Source organism: Anabas testudineus, chromosome 7 (assembly GCF_900324465.2).
Source record: "Anabas testudineus chromosome 7, fAnaTes1.2, whole genome shotgun sequence".
NCBI lineage: Eukaryota > Metazoa > Chordata > Actinopteri > Anabantiformes > Anabantidae > Anabas > Anabas testudineus.
In genome coordinates, this window is record NC_046616.1 from 5,402,495 (window position 1) to 5,426,295 (window position 23,801).

The following is a 23,801-nucleotide window of genomic DNA, read 5'->3' on the forward strand; positions in this document are numbered from 1 at the left end:
CATGTGTACCTGATAGTGAGCAAGAGTGTTTAGTCTTTTCCAGTCGTTGTCAATCTTAGTTGTGACATCTTCATCTTGCAGAATGATTCTGGCCATGCGACCTTGACGCCATTCTTGAGGTTCAGAAAGAAGAAGAACATAAGACAATTAAAGTGTGTATGTTTGTCCAATACGCTGCAGTGTTTCAGTGTAGTTGTTATGCTGCATCTGTATTGTCAATATATATCTCAATCTCCATACTGTTTGTAGAATTTGTTAGCCATGCAAAGGTAAAAAACTAAAAACAGTAATTGTACATGTGCCTACAATTGGAAAAAGCATCCATGCCTAGTACTGTATGTCTTACCCAGGTCCATATCAGAAGCCTTTGGCCTTTGTGAATAGGGGCTGCCCTTGTACACAGCATCAAGCAACTTCTCTTTGACCTGAGTGATGGTGTCGCAGTTCAGACACTTCACCGTCACCTCAGGGGCGTTGTCATTCTCTGGGTTTACACAGTGCAAAGTCTGGCAGGAAAACAGTTGGAAACAAAGGGAAATGGAAAAAGACAAAACAAATGAGGCTCAAGCAGGGACACTGCAAGAATGCTGCCAACTAGTTAGATGTTTGGAGAATTGTTTAGGTACATTTGAATGTACTTGACAGCACTTTCACACCTAGTTTGTTTGCAGCAGTTGTTTTAAAACCTGGACATTTTCCTAGTCAATTCAGATGGTTTGGGTATATAATAATTCAGAATTCACACTTGGGTGCAGACCAAAACAAATGTAGCAGATCCTGCTGACAAGTACCTGCTTGTCTCCAATCCAAACCTGAAGTGCTTTGTTTGGAGGGACAGCGTGATTAACGCTGGGCAGAAGTTGGGCCAGTTCACGGCCAGATCACATTCTCACTCCAAACACAACCCACAGCAGATCATTTTGGGAAAAGGAGGCTCCCAAATTACTATTGCTGATTGCTTACAGTTTGCTTTTAAAATGTTCATCACTGTCAAATGTGACTAGAGCTTAACAGCTCATGCAGTGATTCACTCTAAAGCAAACAGCCACGAGCCTCAAGACACAATGAGTTTACTGACCAGCGTTTTGTAGTCAATCTGTTGCCTGATGAGCTTGTCTTCACTGAGGGAGTAGCGGGCTTCTCCTGTGATGGCGTCTATGGGTCCCTTCTCCATCTGCTGCTTGATGGCACAGTAAAGCATGAAAAGAGGCTCCCCTGCACACTCCTAGTGAGGGAGAAGACAGAAGGAGACGAGTTGCCAGCAGTTCAACCAAACAGTGATTTTCCTTTCTCAGATTCTTTCATTTGAATAATTGTTAGGTATTGTTAGGTATGAAGATAGAAAACTGCCCAGCGCTTCACAACAAAAACAAAAAACAGAGATAGGACAAAATCCTGAAAAACAAACAGCCCACAGAGGTAGGACTCTGTAATGCTGATTCTAGATCAAAAGGCAAACAGGTTTTTATTCAAATCAAACACCATACCACCTGTAAAAGGAGACTAATGAGAGAAACCAGTTCTGGCTTCTCTCTATATCCGTTTAGAGAAACAAAATTCTGTGTTTTTTCTTCATAATCAAACAATCACAGAGCAAAATTACATCCAATATTGATCAGGGCTGGTTTATACCAGATACGGAACTGGGCCAATTAACACCTTACATGTACCATACAGACATGTAATTTTAGAAATCCCCTTGAAATGATGTGTCAATGTGTGACAGGCAATGTAGAGCGGTGTAAACATCTTTCTCTTTCTTACTTCCTTCTTTTCGTTCCTCCTCTTTCAGTCTGGGAAACTGAAACACTGAAAGCAGTGTTATATAAATCTTTTCAGCCGTCTCCCATTGTTTGTATCTGCAAGCTCATATGACGATGCACAGATGTTATAAATATGCCTCCCAGCCCCCCCACCCCCCCTCCATCAAAGACACTTGCCAATCAATAGTGTCATTAGTCATCACTTGGGCCCAAGGAAAACACATCCGACTGAAGTGGTGGCAGTTTAGAGGGGAGAGAAAGGACACATCACGGCCAATACTCATCCTGACGAGAGTTTAATGATCGACCGTGCAGTGCTCAGGGAGATACTTCAGACTGTGTGTTTGTGTGTGTGTGTGTGTGTGTGTGTTGGGTGATGCATTAGGTCCAGAAGAGAACTGGGGAAAGTACTAATCTATCTGTCTCACCTTCGAGCACATTCAACAGCTCACTTCTTCCTTCCAATACACACACATTGGGTCTTTTTCTGCTCTTCTTCTCTCTGTCTCTTTGTAAAACCAATCGTCAGCCTCTTACTTTTATTTCATATTCTTTACTCTTCTCTTACACTCATACATGCAGTGTTTTCGACCTGTAGCTACTGTGTATGAACTTCGATTCGACATTTGAACTTAGAAATTTTGCCTAAATCCTTCAATCTGGGAATCTAGACTACTGAAAACCACATTACTACTGCTATATGAAACTAGTGATGAACAAACTTGCTCGCCTACTGATGTTTTTCATTGGGTTTTATTTCATTGTGTAGAAATTGTAGCTGCTGTTTAGTGAAGCCTTTGGTAACTAAGAGCCAAATATTCCCGCCTGGGACTGGTTGAGACCAAAACAAAGCTTAAAGTAGACCAACTAATGACTGACTGGTACAATACTGTTTCTGCTGGATGTTTAAATAAATCGTATTACATTAAAGCTGTTGAATTCTCTTTGGTTGACCTCGCTACCATCATCTAGGAGGCTGAGAATTGATGAAACTTTTCTTTTTTTACATCTTAAAGCTGCTAAAACTGTTAAAATGAAAATATGAGCAGGAGGGAAATGCTGATTGGATGATTAGGTCATTAACAAGACCAGATATTCCCCATGTAATTTAAATTTTCTGTACATTTTTTCTGTCTTTCTTTTTCACTGGTCCAACTTCAGTCCTTTCTGTGACCATGTTTAACACAAATCCTTCCTGCTAACAATCTGCTTTAGAGTCAGCTTCAATTTCACTCTTCGTCTCTTGTTAGTTGAATATTCTTCCCTGTTACTCTTCTCCATCCCTTACTCTACACAACCTTTTCCTGTTTAGCTTCTACCTCCTCCCTGCCTCTTCTCCACATTCCCTCTCCTCTTCTTCACTCTTAACTGTCATGTTAACCTCTATTCCTCCTCGCTCTCCCTTCTTCAGACACCCACCTCTTACTCCTTCCTCTCCTACCGTATCTTCCCTTCTTCATCCCACCACTGTATGCTTTATGAACCTTGTTAGCATCTGGACCAATTATGTGGGCAGCTGCTAACGAGCCAGTGCGAGCATACATCACACTGTTAGGCTTTCACTTCGGCTCTCCGCCTTTGGAAGCTCGGTGAAACTCCCTTTACTGCCTTTACTCCACATACTGGCTTCATTAGGGTTCCCTAATTGTATGCTGACATTTACGTTTAAAGGATATAATGATGGTTCTTGCTGCACAGAGATAAGAATGGGTTCAGATTCCTACTTTGCTAACAGTCCGTGGAAACAACATATCCGCAACACACAAGTATGAGATGTTGTGGATTTATAACTGTCTGGGTGCACATGCTGTGAATATGAAAGTGTTGACACATTGTAAGCACATTATACATGTGTAGATGAGAATAACTAAAGAAACTAAAGAAACAGGAAGTGGGAACACAGGATGGTGAGGATGAGTGGGAGGAGAGGGCATGTGAGGACAGCACAAGTGACACTGCACCCCCCCGGTGAAGCAAATGACCTTAAGCCAGAGAGGAGACTGACAGCAGAATAATGACGACAGAAACGACACAGATGAAAGAGAGATCAGAGGAAGAGAAGATGTGAGCTAAAAGAATGACACCGAGATCAGTGAAGAGGACATATCAGCCACAAGAGTGAAATTATGGAGTGGAGAGCATGTACAGACTAAACAAAGAAGACTAAAGGAGATGAAACGGATGCTGCAGGAGGGGTTTGGATGACCTGCTGTATTTGTACTGCACTGCTAAGGCAAGAAAATATGTGGTGGAACAGGAAAACTCTTTTAATAATGACAGTGAGATAAATGCAGTGGAGAAATAATATAAGCCTGTGGTAGTTCATAAACCTCACAGTGTACATGCATTAAAAGCCTTGTACAACATAAAGCCACATTAGAAGATGAATCTTTTTGACCATTTCATAGATACAAGAAACTGATTAAATAAACTTATTACTGGATCAAGCCTTGTTATCGGTCTTACCTTGAGAAACTTATACAGGAGGAATGTAAACCAGTTGGTCAGCATCTTCTCAGCGACAGACTCAGTTCTGGAAAGTGAAAAGAGGGAAAGATTAGAAGAAAAGCAACAAATCACTGCGTAAGATGATAATGAAAACAGAGTTTTTAACTCTAAATTCCTGGAAAGTTTCTTTTTTGGGTCTAGTACATAATTTGGTAGTAATTACAAGGCAGTCGGGGAGAAGTTCAGTGAGTTGTGTTGAGAAACAGCTGAATTGTATTCTTGCCTGTGGACATATTTTACATGCATTTTTTACCAGATCTGCTGTGCTCTGACCAAAAGGCTCTGGGTGAAATGAATTTGAATTAATTCACATTTCAGGACCCTTTCGGGTGCTAAAGTTTTCTTTAAATATTCTAGAGAACTACTTGGAAGGGCAGCTTGGAGTGGACCTCGTTCTTAACACAACTTTACCCAGATTTAGGGTTTTGGGACAGTTTCTCCAAACTCTCTGATTCATCACATACATTTTTTTAAATTTCTGTGGACATTTTGTCTAAACAGTGCAACAGTGTTAGTGAGAGAGACAGGAAACATGCAGCATGCAGCTACTGTAGCCTGAAGACAAGACCTGCCGATGAGCAGAAAACCATTTGTATGGTTGAAGGAGAAAACCCTGCATGACTCCACAGCAAGTCAGGGTCAAATCACCGAGGACGGAGCATACATGTTTTCTTGTGAACAATCAGGAGAAGCGTTTGTGAGCCTATTCTGAGAGAGATTCACCACATGATGCAAACACATCGAAAAACAAACACAAAAACCAGGTTGTAAGTGTCAAAGACATAGAACAGAAACCACTGGAGCTGTGGAACAAAACTACACGGATGGATGAAATGAAAAATCAACCTCCATCAGAATGATGGAAAGACAAAGGTTTGAAGAAAAAAGGAAAGGAACAACTCATGACCCAAAGCATGCCACCTCATCTGTCAAGCATGTGCTGTTATGGTTTGGGCATGTATGCCCTCCAGTGCAACTGGCACCACTGGCACTTATTGATGATTTCACTGCTGATGGAAGCAAAAGGATGAATGCAGAGGTAAACAGCGTTCTGTGTGCTCACATTCAGCCAAATCCATCAAAACTCATTGGACGACATTTCATCAATCAGCAGGACGATGATACTAAATGTGCAGTCGAAGCAACCAAAGAGGTGTAATGTCCTCGACTGGCTAACACGGACTAAATTGTTACAGAACAAAAATCTTCTGATGCAGAAATCTTTTCTCCTTGGAAGCTTAAGCTGACGAGTTAAGACTGCTGTTAATGTGCTTTAATTAAGCACTAAATTCTAAAAATATCTGAATATCAAACTACACATGTGATTTTAAACTCAGCTTGGCTTTATTAAACCTTCTAAGTTCCTTTGTTAGTTTTACTTTGTAGTCTCCATATCTTCCTCACCTCCTGAGCAGCAGTTTGGGATGGTTTTTACTCTCCAGGTTTCTGTCTATCAGGTCAGACAGCAGCTGCTTCAGGACTCCGGTGGCGTACTCCATCTCCCCCTGCAGAGCCGTCATAATCAGAGATGCCACATTGCCTCGGTCCCGCATTGAAAATGACCTGAAAATACATTGAAACTCTTTAATGAAATGTAATTTTAAATGGTCACAATAGCCAATCTCAGCTTTTGTTGAGTCACATTTAAAGCTGATCTTCAAAATGTGCACTATGAAGTTAACTCAACTATTAATTAAATGGTGGTATAACTTTACTCTGACCTGAATCATTTGGTTAAGTGCTCTGTGATCATTATGGAGCTGCAAAAAATATTTTTATTCTTTTCATGAATTCGATTTTTTTGTTGTAATCAAAGCCTGAGCACGGCTTTCATGTGATTTTTGTAAAACGAAACAGGTGATAAAAGCCCACTTTTCAAAAAGCAAACACCTTATTGAAACTTGTTAACTGGATACTACAACAGCTGCATCCTGCGTTTACACCATCCTATTCCCAGAACTAGAAATATTCAAAGCTCTTGATTGATATTGCATGTTGTCATTTTACTTGTGTTTAAAGTTGATATTTATTTAGAAATCACAGACTTTGATCATTCAAACTGTAGAAATTTCCTTTCCTAGTAACAAAAACATATCAAAACGATAAATAAACAAAGACAGACACCTCTGTGCCTCCAGGGTTCGTATGAACGTCAACAGGAAGTGTTTCTTTGTCAGCAGTTGCCCGAACAGCGTCAGCGCCTTCTCAACATTAGCCTGCACCTGAAGAAAGACAGAGACAGACACGTAACACATCCATCTATCCATCTATCCATCTATCCATCTATCCATCTACCTATCTACCTATCTATCTGCATGAGAGATTGGCTTGTAAACAGAGAGCTAAGCCTGATTGACTACTCTCTCTCTCACTCTCCCAATGCAAGTGTTTATCAGTTGTTGCTTTCCAAATCATGTTAGCAGACAATTTGACATAATTGTCTTCTTGGCATCAGGGGGTAGATGGCGGAAAGCATCCTCTAGTTTACTATCGATAAGCTGAGAATTTTAATAATCAGTCCTGAGCAAGTTGCACATGCACTTTAGCAGACTGGGCTCTTCATGTTGCTGGGTTTTAACCGTTATTCCTGTTTGTTATCAGGAGTTTTGTGATGTTTTAAATGTATGTAAATGTCCTATGTTGATTGCTCAGGTCTTCTGACTTTTCCAGTCATATTTACTGTGCCACTTTCTTGAATCAGAGTGTTGAATCTCGTATGCTGTCAGCAGGAAAAATGAGCTAAAAATGTCCAACGTCTAATCTGACTGGCCTGAACCAGACGAGGCAAACGGCAAAGGACAGAGACAGGGAGCAGGGAAAGGAGGCAAGAAGCATCAGCGCATTGCAGGATTGTGTGTGTGTGTGTGTGTGTGTAAGGAGGGTTGGTGACAGAGGTGCACCCTGCTTGTTCCAGTGGCTGGCACCTGTCACTACTCATCAACAACACACTAAACCCCCTGAAGACGTCTCTGTCGCTCACTCGCTCTGCCGTCCTCACAGCTCTAATTCTCTCTCTGGCACTTATCGTTGACTGTTTCACATCACTGGTTTTTCTTCCATTTTAATGTTTCTTCTCTTTGTCATTGTGTGCTGCTCTCTCTCTATCACACACACACACACACACACACACATCATTTCCACCTCCCTCCCTCTCTCGCTTTCTATTGTCATCCTTTTGTACCACTGTAACATCTATTCTTTCTCTCCTCCGATGTGCCATAATAAAGTGTCTGGGCCTCTCTCTAAAGTGCTAAATGAGATTCTCGGGCCTCCAGGGTGGATGCTGAGCATAATGCGTGTGTGTGTTTGATAAGAGAGAGTGAGAGCAAGAGAGGATGAGAAAGAGTGACAGATGGAGATGCATGTACATACTATACAGGCAATGTCTGGCTGTGTAGCTTAAGGGAGAGAGCAGTCACGCAGAGCAATAAAGCTAGGAGTGTTGGTTTACACAGGCCATCAGAAATACAGAGGGAGGAGGAAGAAAATCTAGACATAACGAAAAAATAAGCAAGATCCTTTTACATCCTGATGCCTCAAGTTAAAGGTGTATTAACTCACATTAGATCAGATCTTTATTAAAGTGTCATGTATCTAGAAAAGCTTAAACATATTTACAGTATATTTATAGTTGGCATAGTTGATGAACGTCAAAGCTCCAGGATCAGTGCTGTGTCGTGAACCAATGGTGGCGTAGTGACCAAACAGCAGTACTGCAATACACAATACACGTCCCAAAATACATTGGGACAGCATTTTGGGACGGCATGAACCAGGTACTTCATGTAAATTAGGTTTCCCTCGTTGAGACGTCTGAGATTTGAACGTGGACAAGTTAATTTTTTGAGACAGTGAACTTTGTTCAAAAGTTAAACTTTAATTTGCACAACACTGCACATCCTGACTGCAATCACATACAAACTGAATGATGAAGACATTATCAATCCAGCGGGATATTCAAGACACTCTGTGTGGCTTGCTATGTCAAAAAAGTGAGCAAATATGATGCTGACTTTTCAATGTCTTTAAAAAATGTATAAAATTTCAGGCCAAAGACTGAAAATTTGAGATGCATCACTCTGCACACCATTCTCCAACAGTGTGTTGACTGTCCTGTAGTTCAAACGCCCAAAGGAGTGATGATCATACTGTATATCTATTCTCCACCAGATCATGTTAGGTCAGGTACAGAAGTACCCTAATTAAACTTTAATAAATATAAAGTCAGTGCTTTAAGCTTAATAGGAATAGGAACCTTGAGTATTTGGTACAAGTTGCTCATATGATTATTTTAATACACGTATTCCTGTTTAATAGTCCTCATCTCATTTTCAGGCTCTTGCTACAGGTTATGAACATTAATTAGACTAACTAGCTAAAACTGTAGTGTTTCTGGTGTCTCCAATAATAAAAGGTGTTTGCAGAACTTAATAAAATGTTTGACTTTTAGTTATTTATAAATGTTGGAAAGCAGAACCTACGGTAATTAAATCTAATAGGTGATCTGATAAGATTTGGATTTAACACTTCTCTTACATTTTCTCTAATCAGTAGTTTTAAAGTATAGCTTTTCATATCCAATGATAATTCTATTGTCTTTGAGTGATCGCTACTCCTCCTTTCATTAAAAATAAGAGGGAACAAATCACCAAAGATGACTCAAAAAAGACATAAACGGCACTTAAGGAAACCCAAAGGACTTTTTTTTCTAGGAATATAAATTCCTTTTCTGGATTAGAACAAGTAAATGAAGCTGTAAAAGGTCAAACAAATTATTCCTTGACTTCAAAAAGTCAGCGCTCCAATCAAAGTCAATGGAGCAGCACCAGGTTCTACATCTTAATGATAGTGCTGATTACAAACTCCACTCTCTGGTTTCTAGTGATGAAGGAGAGTAGTTTGTTGACATACTATTAATTCCACCTCCCTTGGTCTCAGCTGTAAAATGTCTTTATAAATATAGCCTAGTATCTTCAGCTGTGCTGCAAGGTAGTTCCATGTCAGGTCTCAATTAATAAATTAGCAGCGATGTATAATGCAGCTAACAATCCCAGTACCCCTGAATCTCGTTTCTGCCATGCTGCTCTAATCTTGCTACCTTTCCCTTCACCTTTTGCTCCATCTTTGCAATACACTCTCCTTTTAACACCTCTTTATCTTCCATCTCCGGCATGACATTTCCTTTCAGTCCGTTTCAACCAATCATCACTTTAAAACTCGACTTCCCGTATCATGAGAATATGGTGAGCGTTTGTCCCATGAGATCAGAGTAATGATGATACGAAGGCTCTTGAAAAGTCATTCACGTTCACTGAGACAGGCTGAATACATTAAGATTCCCGTGATTGCTTAAAGGTGACCTACAGTATGTCTGGGGTTCGTCTCTGTCTTTGACGAAACCTTTGTGAATAATGTCCACAAAGGTATTAAGCAGAAAAATTCCAGAAGGACATTTCTATACATCAAGCATATATCAAATTAGATAAATAGATAAGGTGAACTACTAGTTTTTAGCTGTGTATGTTTTGTTAGTGCAGCATCCTAGCTGGCTCTATTGCAGCTGATTATTTATGGTTAGTTTGCTTCAGTTTCAAGCTCGGTTGGTGGTGTACTGACCCGTACCTCCATCTCCTTGAGCACAGGGTGGTCCTCAATCCCAGGGAACAGGACCCTCATTGCGTAGGTCCGATAGTCCAGGAATGGAATCCCAGCTCCGTCCAGCTCCTGGGTCAGCTCGTGGATGTCTGTCTGAAGCTCGGCGAACGCTACAAATAAGGAGGGAGATGGGGAGACAGAGACGTGAGTATGAAAGCTGGTAAACAACTGGCTTAGCAGGCCCTGCTGAACCGATCATTTTTCTTCTTCTAAAGGCTTCACATCAACACAACAACAAGTTCAACTGTGGTGAATTTAGACATATTGTTTCTGACCAATCGATAAGTCAGAACTTGAGAAGTGAGCTTGAGAGTAACTTCCTAACTAAGCCCCAGAGAACAGGATCCTCATCGTCTGTCTGAGCTTAAACTGCTTCACAGAACAGGCCGAATTTGCAGATTTTTATGAAATAACCTGTCAATATCATCCTTGTTTCTTTTAATAAACTGTGTGAAGTTATATAAGCTTGCTAACTGATGCCAATTAACTGACAATTAGCAGATCAGCTAGCGTGAAGTGCCTTTCTTCCTCTCCAATAAATGTTTATTAAGTGACAATGAAATAAATCTAAACCTCAGAGATCTACTTTGAATGAAGTAAAGACAGTGATCCCAGCTTGGTATGTTGTTTGCTCTCCAGCTACTTATTCACCACATAGACCTGAAAGCATAATTGTTGCTTCATGACTATGTCTGTTTTGTGAAGATGTGCAGAACCTTACTGTCTATAACCAATATCAATAATAGCAATGTGGTGCTTCTTTTTTAATGTACACTATGCACAAAGGCAAACGATAGGTCCATCACGGTGCACTTATGACAAGAAGAGAGGAAATATTATTTCTAGAAATAATATAGGTGGGTAGGTAGGATGATTGCGTATGTGGTCCACCTGTTTTTGTGGTTGAATGGCTGGTTGTTTTTATTATGCATGGTTGAATTACCAGCTTGATCATATCTGTAACACCAGTGACCTCAATTTCATTATGCTATAAAACGCAGAGGGTGGAGAGTAATTCCATAATTATATGATGCCCCCACATTATGCTAAATCAGTGACAATGATCATGAAGATGGACAGCTGATATAAGAAACGTAACACAGCATTATGCTGTAAGTCTATGGCAGTGAGCAACTGCACTGTAAACAAGGAGGAACCTGTCAGGCACAAAGAAACAAAGAAGAGAAGGCAATGATGACAGGTGGCACAAACAATGCATAATTTCAGGTACAGTATGTGGATCTTATAAAAAAAAAAAAGGGACCTATATCCTGTTTAGAGTTGGCTCGCTGTCATGCAGTGAGGCAGACAAATAACGGTCAGCTATGATGAGGAAGGAGGCCCACAAAGGCAAGAAAAGAAGCAAGAAGTGAAAGGAAATCAGAGTGGAAACCCAGGCAGACAGGAGCAGGAGGGAATGCAAGGATAGACGGCCATTAAAGCACAGTAAGTTCAAGATTCAGCTGTTTGGGTCCTTTCAGAAGAGGACATGCTAAGTGTAGCTGACGTAGTAATGCATATTCTGTGCTTGATGTTGAAGCGTTCAGCTACACGTCAATTAATAGATTAAAAAAAGCCACATTTCATTCAAAGCCAGGGATTAAAAATGTAAGTGACTGATTTTCTCCCTTGGTGAGCCCTGACCAATTTTATCTTTGCTTTTCCAAAAAAGAGCCAAACACAGTGGAATAAAAGGGGAAAACTAGCTTAGGGAGAGAAAAGCAGAACCAGGAGACAGAAAACAAAGTTCCTGGAAAGGAAAGTCAATTAATTGCATGAGTGGATAATTATTAAGAGAGCAACGGATGACTTTTCATGCATAATTTCCCCCAGCTGTTATTGGACTGTTTGGTCCACAAGAGAGATGGAGAGGGAAGGAAGCAAAGGAGATAAAGGAACGATTGAAGAAAAGGAGAAGGAAGAAGAGAGTAGGATCATCAGACAACGAAGTGTGGATGGTAGAAAGAAGAGGAGGTAACGGTCAGACCTGAGAAGAAGTGGAAGGAAGAGTGGAGATAAGACAAGAGGCAAACAGGACAGGAAGTAAATGCAAAGACAAAAGTAAAAAAAAAGGAGAAGGAGCAAAACGGAAAAGGATATTGTAGAAAAGAGAACGGGCTGCATAGTGAAGGAGACGTACTTTCATTTTCTCCGGTCCATTATCTACTCCACTTCTTCTGTCTCAGCTCCTATCGATTAATCAATCTCTTATTTATTACTCAAATGGTAAATGGTTATGCTTAAGAGGAGCAAAGCCACAAGTAGGACGGAGATAGTGCAAACACGGAAGGAAACTGCTGATGCACTGTACTGTGTAACTCGCTCTCACTAAGGCCAGGAGCATCATGGGAGTTCAGATTGAATGTAAAGAGCACAAAGCAAAATTATCAATAGCTGGTGGTAAAGATTCCAGATTCTGAGTCAGTTAACACTGTGTCCAGTAGGTCCTTCCTGGAAAAATCATTTACCTTACCCATGAATATGTTTAAAAGCATTTGCATTTAGATTTGCGTCAGTAGGGTCACGTGGCGTCTCCAAAACATTAGCACTGAACTAAAAGGTGACATTTGCCAGTCAGCAGTTGTCTTTTGTAATGTGTAACTAATTATCCGTGACTGCTAATATGCTAGTTTGGATCATAGTGTACAGTGTGATGTCTGCCTCTCATGGATGACTGAACCAAACGTCCCCTGTCGCTTCTCCCTAAAGACTCTTAGACCGAAGCCAACCTCACACACACACACACACACACACACACACACACACACCTCCTTTGCTGTCACACACACAGCGGGCCGCCCACTTCATCTGCTCCTCCACCCACACACACTCATCTTGTTTCTATAGGCCAGCTGGGAGTGCAGCAGGAGAGGCGGGGTACTTTTGGGGGTGGGGATACGGCCATGCTTCACTTCGCAGGAAACTAAGTCCTTTTATTTGTATCGACTCAAACACTGTCTGGCTTCTCATTGCGAAAAGGGCAGGACTTTTTCTAGTTGCACTCTTTGAAAAACACAAATCACATCTTAAACTACAACAAGGTGAGAATACATTTTTGAAAATGTCACCTCAGTCAGGAAACATGCTCTCATCTCTTTGAAAGTGTAGCACTTTAAATGAAAAGCTGTTGCAGGTTTTGTTTGACAGCTGATCCCTGGCGGCTGATAGAGCTGTGACACTGTGTCAAGACAGCGGTGTAATCATATTATAACCTTGTAGCTTGGCTGTGTGTGCCTGTGTCATTATATCAAGAGTAAACACCTGGGCTGTCCTTACATCAGTCACATACACTGCTACTAAAAGTCCAGCCTCATATAAGCACCCCCTCACCCCGCCTTGCACCATGTACACATGAACACTTTGTGTGCCCTCTCTGTGTTTTCCTGCCACTCTTTTGCTGTTGTGCTGCTTTCACTGAGAGGTGAACACATCACAACACAACATGGACAGATGCCTGGCATGTTAGACAGCTCTCTGCACCACTGTCGTCAAAACACCACGCGAGGAACAGTGGAAGAATGGCATCTATCCCTCCAGTGGGACTCCAATCCCACTTAGAAAACCTATGTAAGGCAGCAGTGAAGACGTTCTGGAAGCTTGTGGTGTGACAACATCTTAGTCAGAGACTGTGTAATGTTTTTTTATTCCACTCTGTCACGCATCAGTGTGTTGTTTTTTCATATCTGTAAATAAAAACACGTGCGAGCATCGTCCTGTGATGAAGGTATTATAACTAAACTGGCTGTGAGTCCCTGTTATGAATCATTTTATACCAGCCCTGTATTTTCATAAATAGAACAGTTTATTTGCCATGAATCACCTGATGCATTTACTGCTGTAAACAAACCCTGCAAATATACTGTCATGAGCACTGATGGCAGCAATTATGGCGTTTCTTATTATCTGTCTGCAGCTTACATTTACATTTAGTCATATGGTAGATGCTCTTTTCCAAAGTGACTTACAATTGCGCTACAAACACCAGGAACAACTTGGGGTTTGGTCCCTTGCCCAATGACGACATGTACACAGGAGAAGCTGAGGGTTGAACCACTGTCCCTGCAGTTAGCAGTTAGCACTCTACCTCCTGACCTGCAGCCACCACAGTTTAAGTGTATGATTTGTGTAATATATTAAGTTGAGGACTGATATATAGTTTATTTAGGTGAAAGGGTTATCTGAGTTATTTGAGATCTAGTCATCCATCCATTAGCTATACGGCTTATCCTTGAGGGCTGGAGCCAATCCCAGCTGACATTGGCTGAGAGGCAGGGTAGACCCTGAACAAGTCACCAGTCAATCACAGGACTGACACATGGAGACAGACAACAATTCACCATTGATGGCTATGGACAATTTACAGTCACCAATTATCCTAACCTGAATGTCTTTGCTGTGTGGATGGAAACCAGAGCACCCAGAGGAAACCACACAGACATGAGCCTGCTACATAAAAAGGCTGCAGCGGTGCAGCAGGTTCAAATCCATGACCTTTTTGCTATGAGATAACTGCTATTACTACACCACCATGCTGCCATTTATTATGAACTTCCTCAAAGTCTTGTTAATTAACACGCTGTATCTTGTCTGACTCATCACCTCATGGTCTCAACTTCATTCCAACAAGCGAAGACTGCTTGCACATACAGTATATACAGAAATTTCCCCAAGGGGATCAATAAAGTATTTATTATTATTATTATTATTATTATTATTATTATTATTATTATTATTATTATTATTATTATTATTATTATTATTACAAAACGTACCTTTGTAACACACTCACACAAACACAGTTTTCATCACCTACCTTCTTTACACTCCAGGGCCACTCTGGACTCCAGGTTGTCCATCTGGAGCTGAAGACGTTTAAGGGTACGGTCAGCATCCCTTGACTTCCGCTTATAGGCTATCAGCACAGCGATTATGACCAATAAAAGCAGGCCGCCACCCCCTCCGATGCCGATGATGGCAGGAAGCGTCAGCAGACTGTCCGAGTAGATGTGAAGCGTTCCGGGGGAGTACTCAAACCCACCAGCTCGGATCTAAACACATCAACATAACAAAATTTTAACGATCAAAGGAAAGGACAGACGTATCTGCTGCTCCCCTCTTTATTCACACAGTTATTCACCAGAGAGCTGCGTTCTCAGACTTGTGGCTGCTGAGCAGCTGTGTTATCAGAGCTGAAGGTTCGGTGCGTTGCTCAAAGGCAGCTCCACCACAGTCGTTAAAAGAAAGGAAATTGCCACTTATTTACTTTCCCCTGTGAGCTTTTCTTCAGCCAGTCTGGGCATTTCCAGAGAGACATAAAAACCAGGCAGCGGTCATTTCTCCAGCAGCGGAGGGTTTAGAAATAGATGAGGTGGTCTGAAGAGATTGAAAGTTGGTGGTCTGATGAAAGAGAAGTCGGTTGACCCAATTTCTACCGCAAGGATCATTAAATTTTCATCTGCACAGTACTCACACTAAACAGGGCGATCTCTGACAGGCTTATACTGTTGAGGCTTACATCACCTTGACTGCTGTGAACATCGCTTGTAGGAAAGGTTTTCGATTCTTGCCTTCAGGGGAGCAGCTTCAGAGGGCTTTGATAATGAAGATCTCACAAGTTAACTTCTCCTACACTCTGCTGCCTGTAGATACTTAGACTCAATATCAGGGTTTAAGACTGTAATTCATTTATAGTATCTCGCTAAACTTTAACAAACTGATTTAAGTCAGACAGTGACTGTTGTCCTGCATATGTCAACAAGGTTAAAGCCGCCCCATGGAGGTCGACACCGTCACAAACACACACACACACACACACACACACACACACACACACTTAAACGCTCAACACAGACACTTCCACACATATTCACACAAAGCATAAGTAATCAAACAAAGTAATCACCAGCATTTAAATCTCTCTCCAAGGAGCCCTGCTAATTATGGAGAACCAAACACATGTAATGTTTTCCTTTTTTCTCTGACTAACTGCATTTACATAAGCTTTGAGAAAAAAGACACACACACACACACACACACACACACACACACAGAAACACATACACACAGAACTAGAATCCATCAAATCAAGCTATCCACCAGGGGGGTTGATAACCGATTCAAATGAGGTGTGATTATGCACTTTGAAGTTCTTGTAAGTGCACTTCTACGTTAACATTACCAAAGTCTGATTAAAAAAAATAAAACAGAGAAGCTGTTAGATCAATATCAGTGTAGTCAATACCTACAAATTAAATTTGCAATAGTGGAGACAATTAAACTGGCTTGTATAAGATTAAGTAGTCAATTACTGCGTGGACATAATCATGTTGCAGAAGTAAGTTTGCAAAGGAGATTGAATTGAATTAATTCATGTGGTAACCAACTATAGTTTGAGACTGCAGAAACACAGTTTGGATTTCAGTGTGTAAAACTGAATCCATATGATAATGGCAGAAATATAAACATATGAGACAAGTTCACAGTGATGTTGGTACACGGCACAAACATTAAATGCTAGATCAAATAAACCAGTGTACACGACCTGTCCAGGACTAATCAGCATCAGGACGAAGGCAGGGACAAGCTAAACATAATGAAACATTTAGCAGCTAAATACTTTTCTCAGGAGACCAGAACAGCACAACAAAGGCCGATAATAATGAACCTTGCCACATGAAAATATGCCAACAGTGGAGATTTAAGCTTGTTACGACGCCCAGCAGTGACCTTCAGGGGTCAATACTGAAGGTCTGAGAATGATCTAGACTTTTCTAATGATCCTTAATATGTAATCAATGTGTGGTACAAGTGGGTTTCACACCATTTGTCATTAGAAAAACCTGTTTGAGCAGTTAAATGTGAATTCACATATGTGTCTGTAGGAACTCTGATTCACTTTTAGGTTTATTCGCCACAGAAAAGTTTACCTGAGTCACTACGCTATCAGAGGTTGTTTAGTTTGTCTAATAATCATCTGATCTGAGGAGGAAGTTCACAAGGAAGAATCAAGTATAAAAATATAAGGGATATTAAGTTGGTGACATATTTTCCAGGCATTTGTCTATTTTTGCTTTCATGACAGGCTGAAGGACTGATGGAGGAACTTAAAAAGCTGAAGGCCAAAACAACAAACAAGTTTCTTCGAAACTCAAGGGAGGCAGACAGCTGCCAACACACAGCTGAGTATGTGAGGGGACACACAAAAACACTCTGATGTACACATACAATGCTTCTTACTGTACTCCCACACAAACACACACACTAACACACGCTAGCCTGGTACGTCTGGACGCCCATTGGGGTCCCCTCTATGTAGGTCAGTCTACATGGGGAATATCATTGTGCCACAGCTGTGTCCTTCTCTGCAGCGCTCAGCACAACACACACAAAGACAAGGATACGTGCATAAACACACACATACGTACACTCACTCACACACACACGACAAGTAAGCTACAAACACTGTGCATGTATTAACACACAAATACACACACGGCAGAAGAGATAGGAACAGACAGCTCTATTTTTTCTTTGGCTATTGTCAGACGAAGGAGTAACTCCACCATCCCCGCCAACACATCACATCGCTCCAGTATTCAACATGACATTTTGTTCAAAAATAAATAAAGAAATAAAATAAAAAAATAAAAAAACCTCAAGAGAGTTCCACCTTGGAGCTGGCTGGTTCTGATGAGAGCTATCATATTGAATTACACGGATGTACTGTCAGTGGCTTTCTAGGTATATTGGCTGTAGCTAGCAGGGAGTAAATGTCATAAAGATCTAGTGAAATGACTGTGAAAGGACACTGGTGATAAGCTGAAAAGGGGCTGGAGATGAGTGGGAGTTGATGAAGTATGGGCGGCACAGTCACACAAACATCCAAATATATTCAAAGTGCTGCGTCACCTGGCTGAAGTTTGACCTTTTTCAATTCGGATGCTCCAGGAGCTGTGGTGATTTTCAAAGTCTGCTCCAGTCAGAGTGAATTTAGAGATTTCATTCTGCAGTCTGTCCACGGCTCAACGCTCTGGACAAGTAAAGCTGACTGGTTGCCACTGGTCACACTTCTAAGCTCGTTTTTTGATTTTGTTTTCTGCTGTATTGTAATTTTGGAACGTAAAGTATAGAACACTAGAAATGAACACAATGCAACTGTTTTTGTTTTTTTACCACCTGCAGGCGCAAATAAACCAGTTGAGGCTTGGGACACTCCACATAGAAAATATGAAGCGTAAGTCAATGGTAATGCTTTTAAAAATGCAACTCGAGCTTGGATTTGCTGAGAGTTGGACAAAATTTGCACATCAGAAAGGTTTATACAGTGAACGAGGCTCTTGGATTAGCTTAGAGACAAGCTTAGCGTCTCCATATCGGTGGCATCCTGGAGTAACAATTCTATTCTTAATACCACCTTTTATGTTTCTGCATAACTGCAGGACAGAGCTTCGCTGTTGACAGTGCCTTGTCATGGACATAAACTGTAGCAAAAGCTAATACTCATACTTCTCTCATCTCCCACCATATGTGGCACATGCATACAGCATACATAATGTAATTAAGCTGTTTGCTGACTTTCAGTTTTTCTTCTAGAATGAAATGTTGTGAGCTTGTCGGAACAGGTTTCCTATTATTAGCTTCATAAGTAGTTATGAGTACATGAGAACAGTATCTTACAGTAGCACAGATCCAGCAAACGCACACCTGACTGTGTTTAGTTTGACAGCATTATGCTGAAGAGCAATAACTTCTAGTTAGATTATTAATTGACAATCAATTGACAGAAATTATTCAGCATCAAATGATAAATCAGTTTGCGCATAAAGAGCAGCTAAGTTTGATTCGCTCATGTGGAACACAAACCTCCATCGACAGCGCTGTGAATACACTCACAGCATCAAAGACTGGTGACTTTCCTGAGTTGCAGCATATACAGAGTAATGCAGGTTTATTTGCTTCTTTAATGAACTTTGCTGCTTCGTGTGGCGTGGATGTGGATGGTATTAATCGAACATGCCCTAAGTCACAGTTGGTATTCTGGTGTTTTGTTTGCTGCAGTTTGCTCCATCTGTAGACATATCTAAAGGTTCGCTGTGGTCACGTCGAGTGCATTATGTAAACAACTGAATGATTTTGCAGCGAGTTGTGACATTTCAAACACTTATTGTGCTCAGTCGTTCAGGCAACACAAAAAATATTCTATTCTTTGCATTTTTCATCCAGCCATATATTTACACTCTCCTCCAAAAGTTTTGGAACAGCGAGGCCAGTTCCTTTATTGTTGTAAGATATGTTCTGTAGACTGAAAACATTTGGGTTTGACATCAAGAGATTAATATGAGACAAAAGGTCAACATTTCAGCTTTAATTTCCAGGTGTTCACGACTGAATCTGATAAACAACTCAGATGATAGCACCTAGGATCCAGATGTAAACACCTGGAAATAAAAGCTGAAACGTTTATCTATTGTCTCATAGTGTCACTGTTCCAATACCTTTGGAGGGGAGTGTATATCAGAGGTCTAGTACCTGTGTCAGGACTAAACCTCCACTGTCCTATTTTCAGCAACAGGCTAGTTGGAGGCCAATGAAGATCAACATGTTAATTAAGCGTTACATATTTAACAGCAGCCTTGGTGTGCAGGCTCAATGGAGCATATCCAGGATCTGTCAGAGGAAATTGTTTAGAAAAGACATGAGGGGTTATTCACATAACTCACCGACAAGGTTAGAGTGACATTATGGGGTGTGATTGTCAGGCAAGAATGTTTTCATATTCATAAACATGAATTACTAGGTCAGTGTGAATATAGCGAGTAGAGCAGCTGGTATTTTCTGTCCTTTTATAAACTGCCTTGTGCATAAATCCTGCAAAGTGCAAACTAACCAAGTAACATAAGGAGTAAGAAAGACAAAAAAAAGGGGAAATTTCTAGAAAGAAGTGTGCTATGAAGGTTTCAGGCCATAATATCAGGCAAGTACTTCAACGCGTGCCAGGACAAACTGGACAGAAAACTGAAAAGTGCAACGTTTAAGGAAAGTGAAAGTCGAGACAAAGGTCACAGTATCACTGATGGAGACAGAGAGGACGCGGAGCGGTGATCTGACCGTGACTTTGTGTTGTCCGGTGAGGTTGGGCCATTCACACAGCAGCTGGCTCTCAGACAGTGTGAGGACGCAGGGAGTTTCTCCAATCAGCACTGTGTAGTTCAGGCGGCTATTACCTGGAGCCGCTGGGATCAGGTTACGACCCTAAAGACAGAGTAGAGAGAAATGTGATGAAGCAGAGCTGTTCGGCTCACTGATGCATGCTTTATTTGCACAGAGACATTTTTAAGACCTTATCACATTTGTCTTTTATTTAAAAAGTAACATGAAATTATAGTTTAGAAAGATTTAGTTCAACATGACTTTAACCTAATGTTTCCTCTAATGCTACGAGGAGTCGTTTTTAATAAACCTGCTCAATCTTTGTTTGACTTTCAGTGAAGACAAACATCTTTAAAAGGAAATCAGAGTTATAAATTTAAATTAGGCTCAGTAATTTCCTAAAACAGCTGGATAATGTAGCTTTTAGGGAACTTGCACAGGATATGTAGTGCTGATGCTGGAGATTATTTTCAGCCACAGATTAATACACATTTGGTGATGTTGTATTTACAGCAGCAAGACGGTGAGACTGAGCCAAAACACACTACAGTGCTCCTGTTTATCATAATGAAGAAACATGTCACCCAGTGCAACAGTGAGGCTCACTGATGTGGTTTTAATAGTTTTTGGACATGTGAGCTCATTGAAACAGAGGAATCATCATTCAGGTTTCGGATACACAAACAATACTGGTTCAATCATTTGTTCGTTGGTGGATTTGGTCTTGACAATTAAGCAAAAACTGTGTATTCAGTCATTTGCAAGCATCAGTGGTTTGATTGAAACCAGTTGCTGCCCTGTAGTTTGAAATTATTCTCACAAAACACACAAAAAAGGGAAGAGGAAGATGGTAAAGAAGGCTGGAAAGAAAGTGAACTCATGCTCACTGTCCACTAAATTGAATTTCACACATAAAGTCTGAACTGGTGTTCACAACATTTGTAAATTTCTGCTCCACTCTTTTACATTTCAATATCAAGTGCACTACAACCAATTTGACACACACTTTGTTTGTCATGGAAAGGAAGGCAGTTAGTGGTGTGAAAGGAGGGAGCCCAGAGAACAACAAGCTAACAAAAAGGATCGGGGTGAGATATGAATTCAAGCCATGAAGACAGAAAGGGTAAAAAAGGTAAGAAGACATCGGGAGAACAAACGTGAGGAGTTTCAGGGGAAGATTATAAAAAAGAAGATGAAATTACAAAAAGGGAATGAGCAGGAAAGAGAGCTAGTAAGCGAGTGAGATAGATGGAGAAGCGGGGAGCGATAGGAGATAGTTGTTGTGTCTCCCGCTGTCTTAGCAGTGGGAAGCAGAGACAGACTCCGTTTTCCAATCCCACAGTCTCTGCAGGCCGCCACCTAGCTCTGCTCTGCAACCCTGTAAACACACATCCCCTTCCATCTAGCAAGCACATACACGCGCACACAGACAGCCTCCTATCCACACGCAGACATGCAGAGTTCAAGCCACACGTGCACTCGAGTTCCCGCCACACACAGAGCTGTTGACACACAAACGCCAGACAAGAAGCATCATACAGGGGCCGCACACTCGAAAACGCACACAGGAAAGCACTCACAAAACACCGAGACCAGATAAATATTTTTTCTCTCGCTAACACACCTCAGTAAAAACACACCCGACACTTCAAATGAGAAATTAATTGCGTGGAGAGCATAGTGCACGCATCTCTGAGAAAAGCTAACCCCACATCCCACCCCACCAAATTGCATTTTTGTCCATCTCATCAGCGCTTTCAGGGTGTAGGCAGTTTTACCGACAAGTCAAGCAGGAGATTTGGCAATTACTGAGAGGCTCTTTGCTAATAAATTATCATTTAAGAAATAAATTACGACTGTTACGCTGTTTTCAATCTCTTCACGGAAATAAACAGCATAACAGACTCTCCGTGATAACACAGGAGATAGTCAAGGCAAATTCTAGCAAAAGATTAAAGCTCTAAACACTGGATTCAATGAAAATAAAACATATTGATATTAAAAATAAATTAATTCTACATGGCATTAATCGATTTACAGGACGACACACACCACACAGTCTATTTAGCGTCACCAGCTAAGAAGTGCTATTTACACCTCCTTAATTTACTTGCAGACATTGATCCGCTGGTTATTTCAGTTAATTTCACATTAGTACTCACACTTATACTTTAGATTCCCACCAAAACAGCCACTTTAATTCCTCTCCAGCCACTCTTTGACTAAACCTTTCAGGTGAGCTCTGTGAGATAACAAAGCCCCCCCCCCCCCCCCCCCCCCCCCACACACACACACGACTCCGAATTTGCCAATTAATTTCATATACTTATGTCCAATTATTGTTAATGAAAATGAAAACCAACATAATCCAAATCTCTTGGACCGTGGGCCTGTGTGTTTCTGCACTAGCCTTCCAGCACTAGAAATTAATTACACATACTGAAAAGACTGTTATTTAAGAGGGCTGCAGGCTGCAGAGGAGGATGGTAGTCAAAGAAGTTGCTGTTAGTTACTGAAGGACAAAAATTGGCCTTTGACGGTGTGGAAGCTTTCAGCTTTCAATGATGAATTTGTGAGTTCCCCCCCTCTGAGATACCTTGTAAACACATTTGTGAGCATTTTTTTTTTCATCTGTGTTATGAATAAAAAAAAAAACAGTAATTGTGTTTGTGAGTGTGGCAGACTTTGCAGTTATTAATTAATACAAAATAGGGAAGTAGAAAAACCTATTTATCACTCAATTGTGTGAACACATTCTGGATGTAAACACACTTTCTTGTCTGCCTACTGGGCATCAATGTTCTTTTAAAAACCAATGGCAATTTAAATACTAAAATAAATACTTTTAGTACCCATATTATTTTATATTTATACTCTTAGCTAAGCAGACATTAGCCCGGATTGCAATGAAAGAACAGAAAATTCTTCAAGGTTTGTGCTGTGCAACAATCCTTTATAAAAAAAAATATATATATATAAAAAGATGCTCTTTCTTTGTCTACGAGTCTACGTTCATCAGCTAATTACAAAGTTTTTGCTTCAATTAACTTTTTCTAACACCAAATAAATGTGACACTTTTCAATCCAGTGTAGATGTCAATAGTTTCATTCCCACTGCACAAGCTGCCTAAAAGAAGTGAATCTTAATCTTCAGTCTTCAAAAATCCCTGGTAGGTTAACACGTGTTTACAAAGCTCCCTAGATAAGTACTAGCCAATGGTGTTTGCCAGGTAGAAACCTCAGATCACAGCCCCGATGAAATCAAATGAAATGTACAGGCAGGTGGAGAAAAATTCCTTAAAAACAACTCTCGTGCTTTTTTTTTCTGACCTTGAGAATAAGCGGCGAAGTGGGTTTGAGCTCCAGTATTCCAGAGGGACTCAGCGGTTCGAACACAGGATCGGGGTAGTAGCTGAATGTCTCGTTAACAACCACCAGAGAGTTCACATTGTCCATGTAGAACCCGATCTCGTCCGGGCCCGTGCCCGTCTCTGAAAAACCCAGCTCTGAATCCGCCACTGATGGAGCGAGGCACACCATGACTGAGTTGTTATAAACTGTGCAGTTCTGAAAATAAGAGAAGGGAAGAAAGGTTTGTAGTTAGTGGGAGAAAAAGTTTCTAAAGCGTCTAAAGACTCAGAAGTCTGACTTCACAGGAGGCATCAACAACACCTCTCCACAATAACATAAGCTTTGGAACATATTTCTAATGAACGTCATCTTAAA

The 23,801-nt window shown here is 40.9% G+C and overlaps 1 protein-coding gene across 2 annotated transcripts in view; it reads right to left on the minus strand.

The window, feature by feature from the left end:
* LOC113167221 (plexin-A1-like) overlaps positions 1–23,801 on the minus strand; it is a 204,228-nt gene that overhangs the window by 11,857 nt on the left and 168,570 nt on the right. Inside the window, exons 18-27 of one of the 2 annotated variants that reach the window (XM_026367642.1) lie at positions 23,406–23,642; positions 20,034–20,177; positions 14,740–14,974; positions 9,894–10,036; positions 6,396–6,493; positions 5,676–5,834; positions 4,230–4,296; positions 1,079–1,225; positions 347–506; positions 10–113 (exon numbers count right to left, since the gene is read on the minus strand). In XM_026367642.1, the coding sequence (XP_026223427.1) occupies positions 10–113; positions 347–506; positions 1,079–1,225; positions 4,230–4,296; positions 5,676–5,834; positions 6,396–6,493; positions 9,894–10,036; positions 14,740–14,974; positions 20,034–20,177; positions 23,406–23,642 (1,494 nt within the window). Of the gene's footprint in view, positions 1–9; positions 114–346; positions 507–1,078; positions 1,226–4,229; positions 4,297–5,675; positions 5,835–6,395; positions 6,494–9,887; positions 10,037–14,739; positions 14,975–20,033; positions 20,178–23,405; positions 23,643–23,801 lie in introns of both variants that reach the window. The other variant, XM_026367641.1, reaches the window with a different exon arrangement.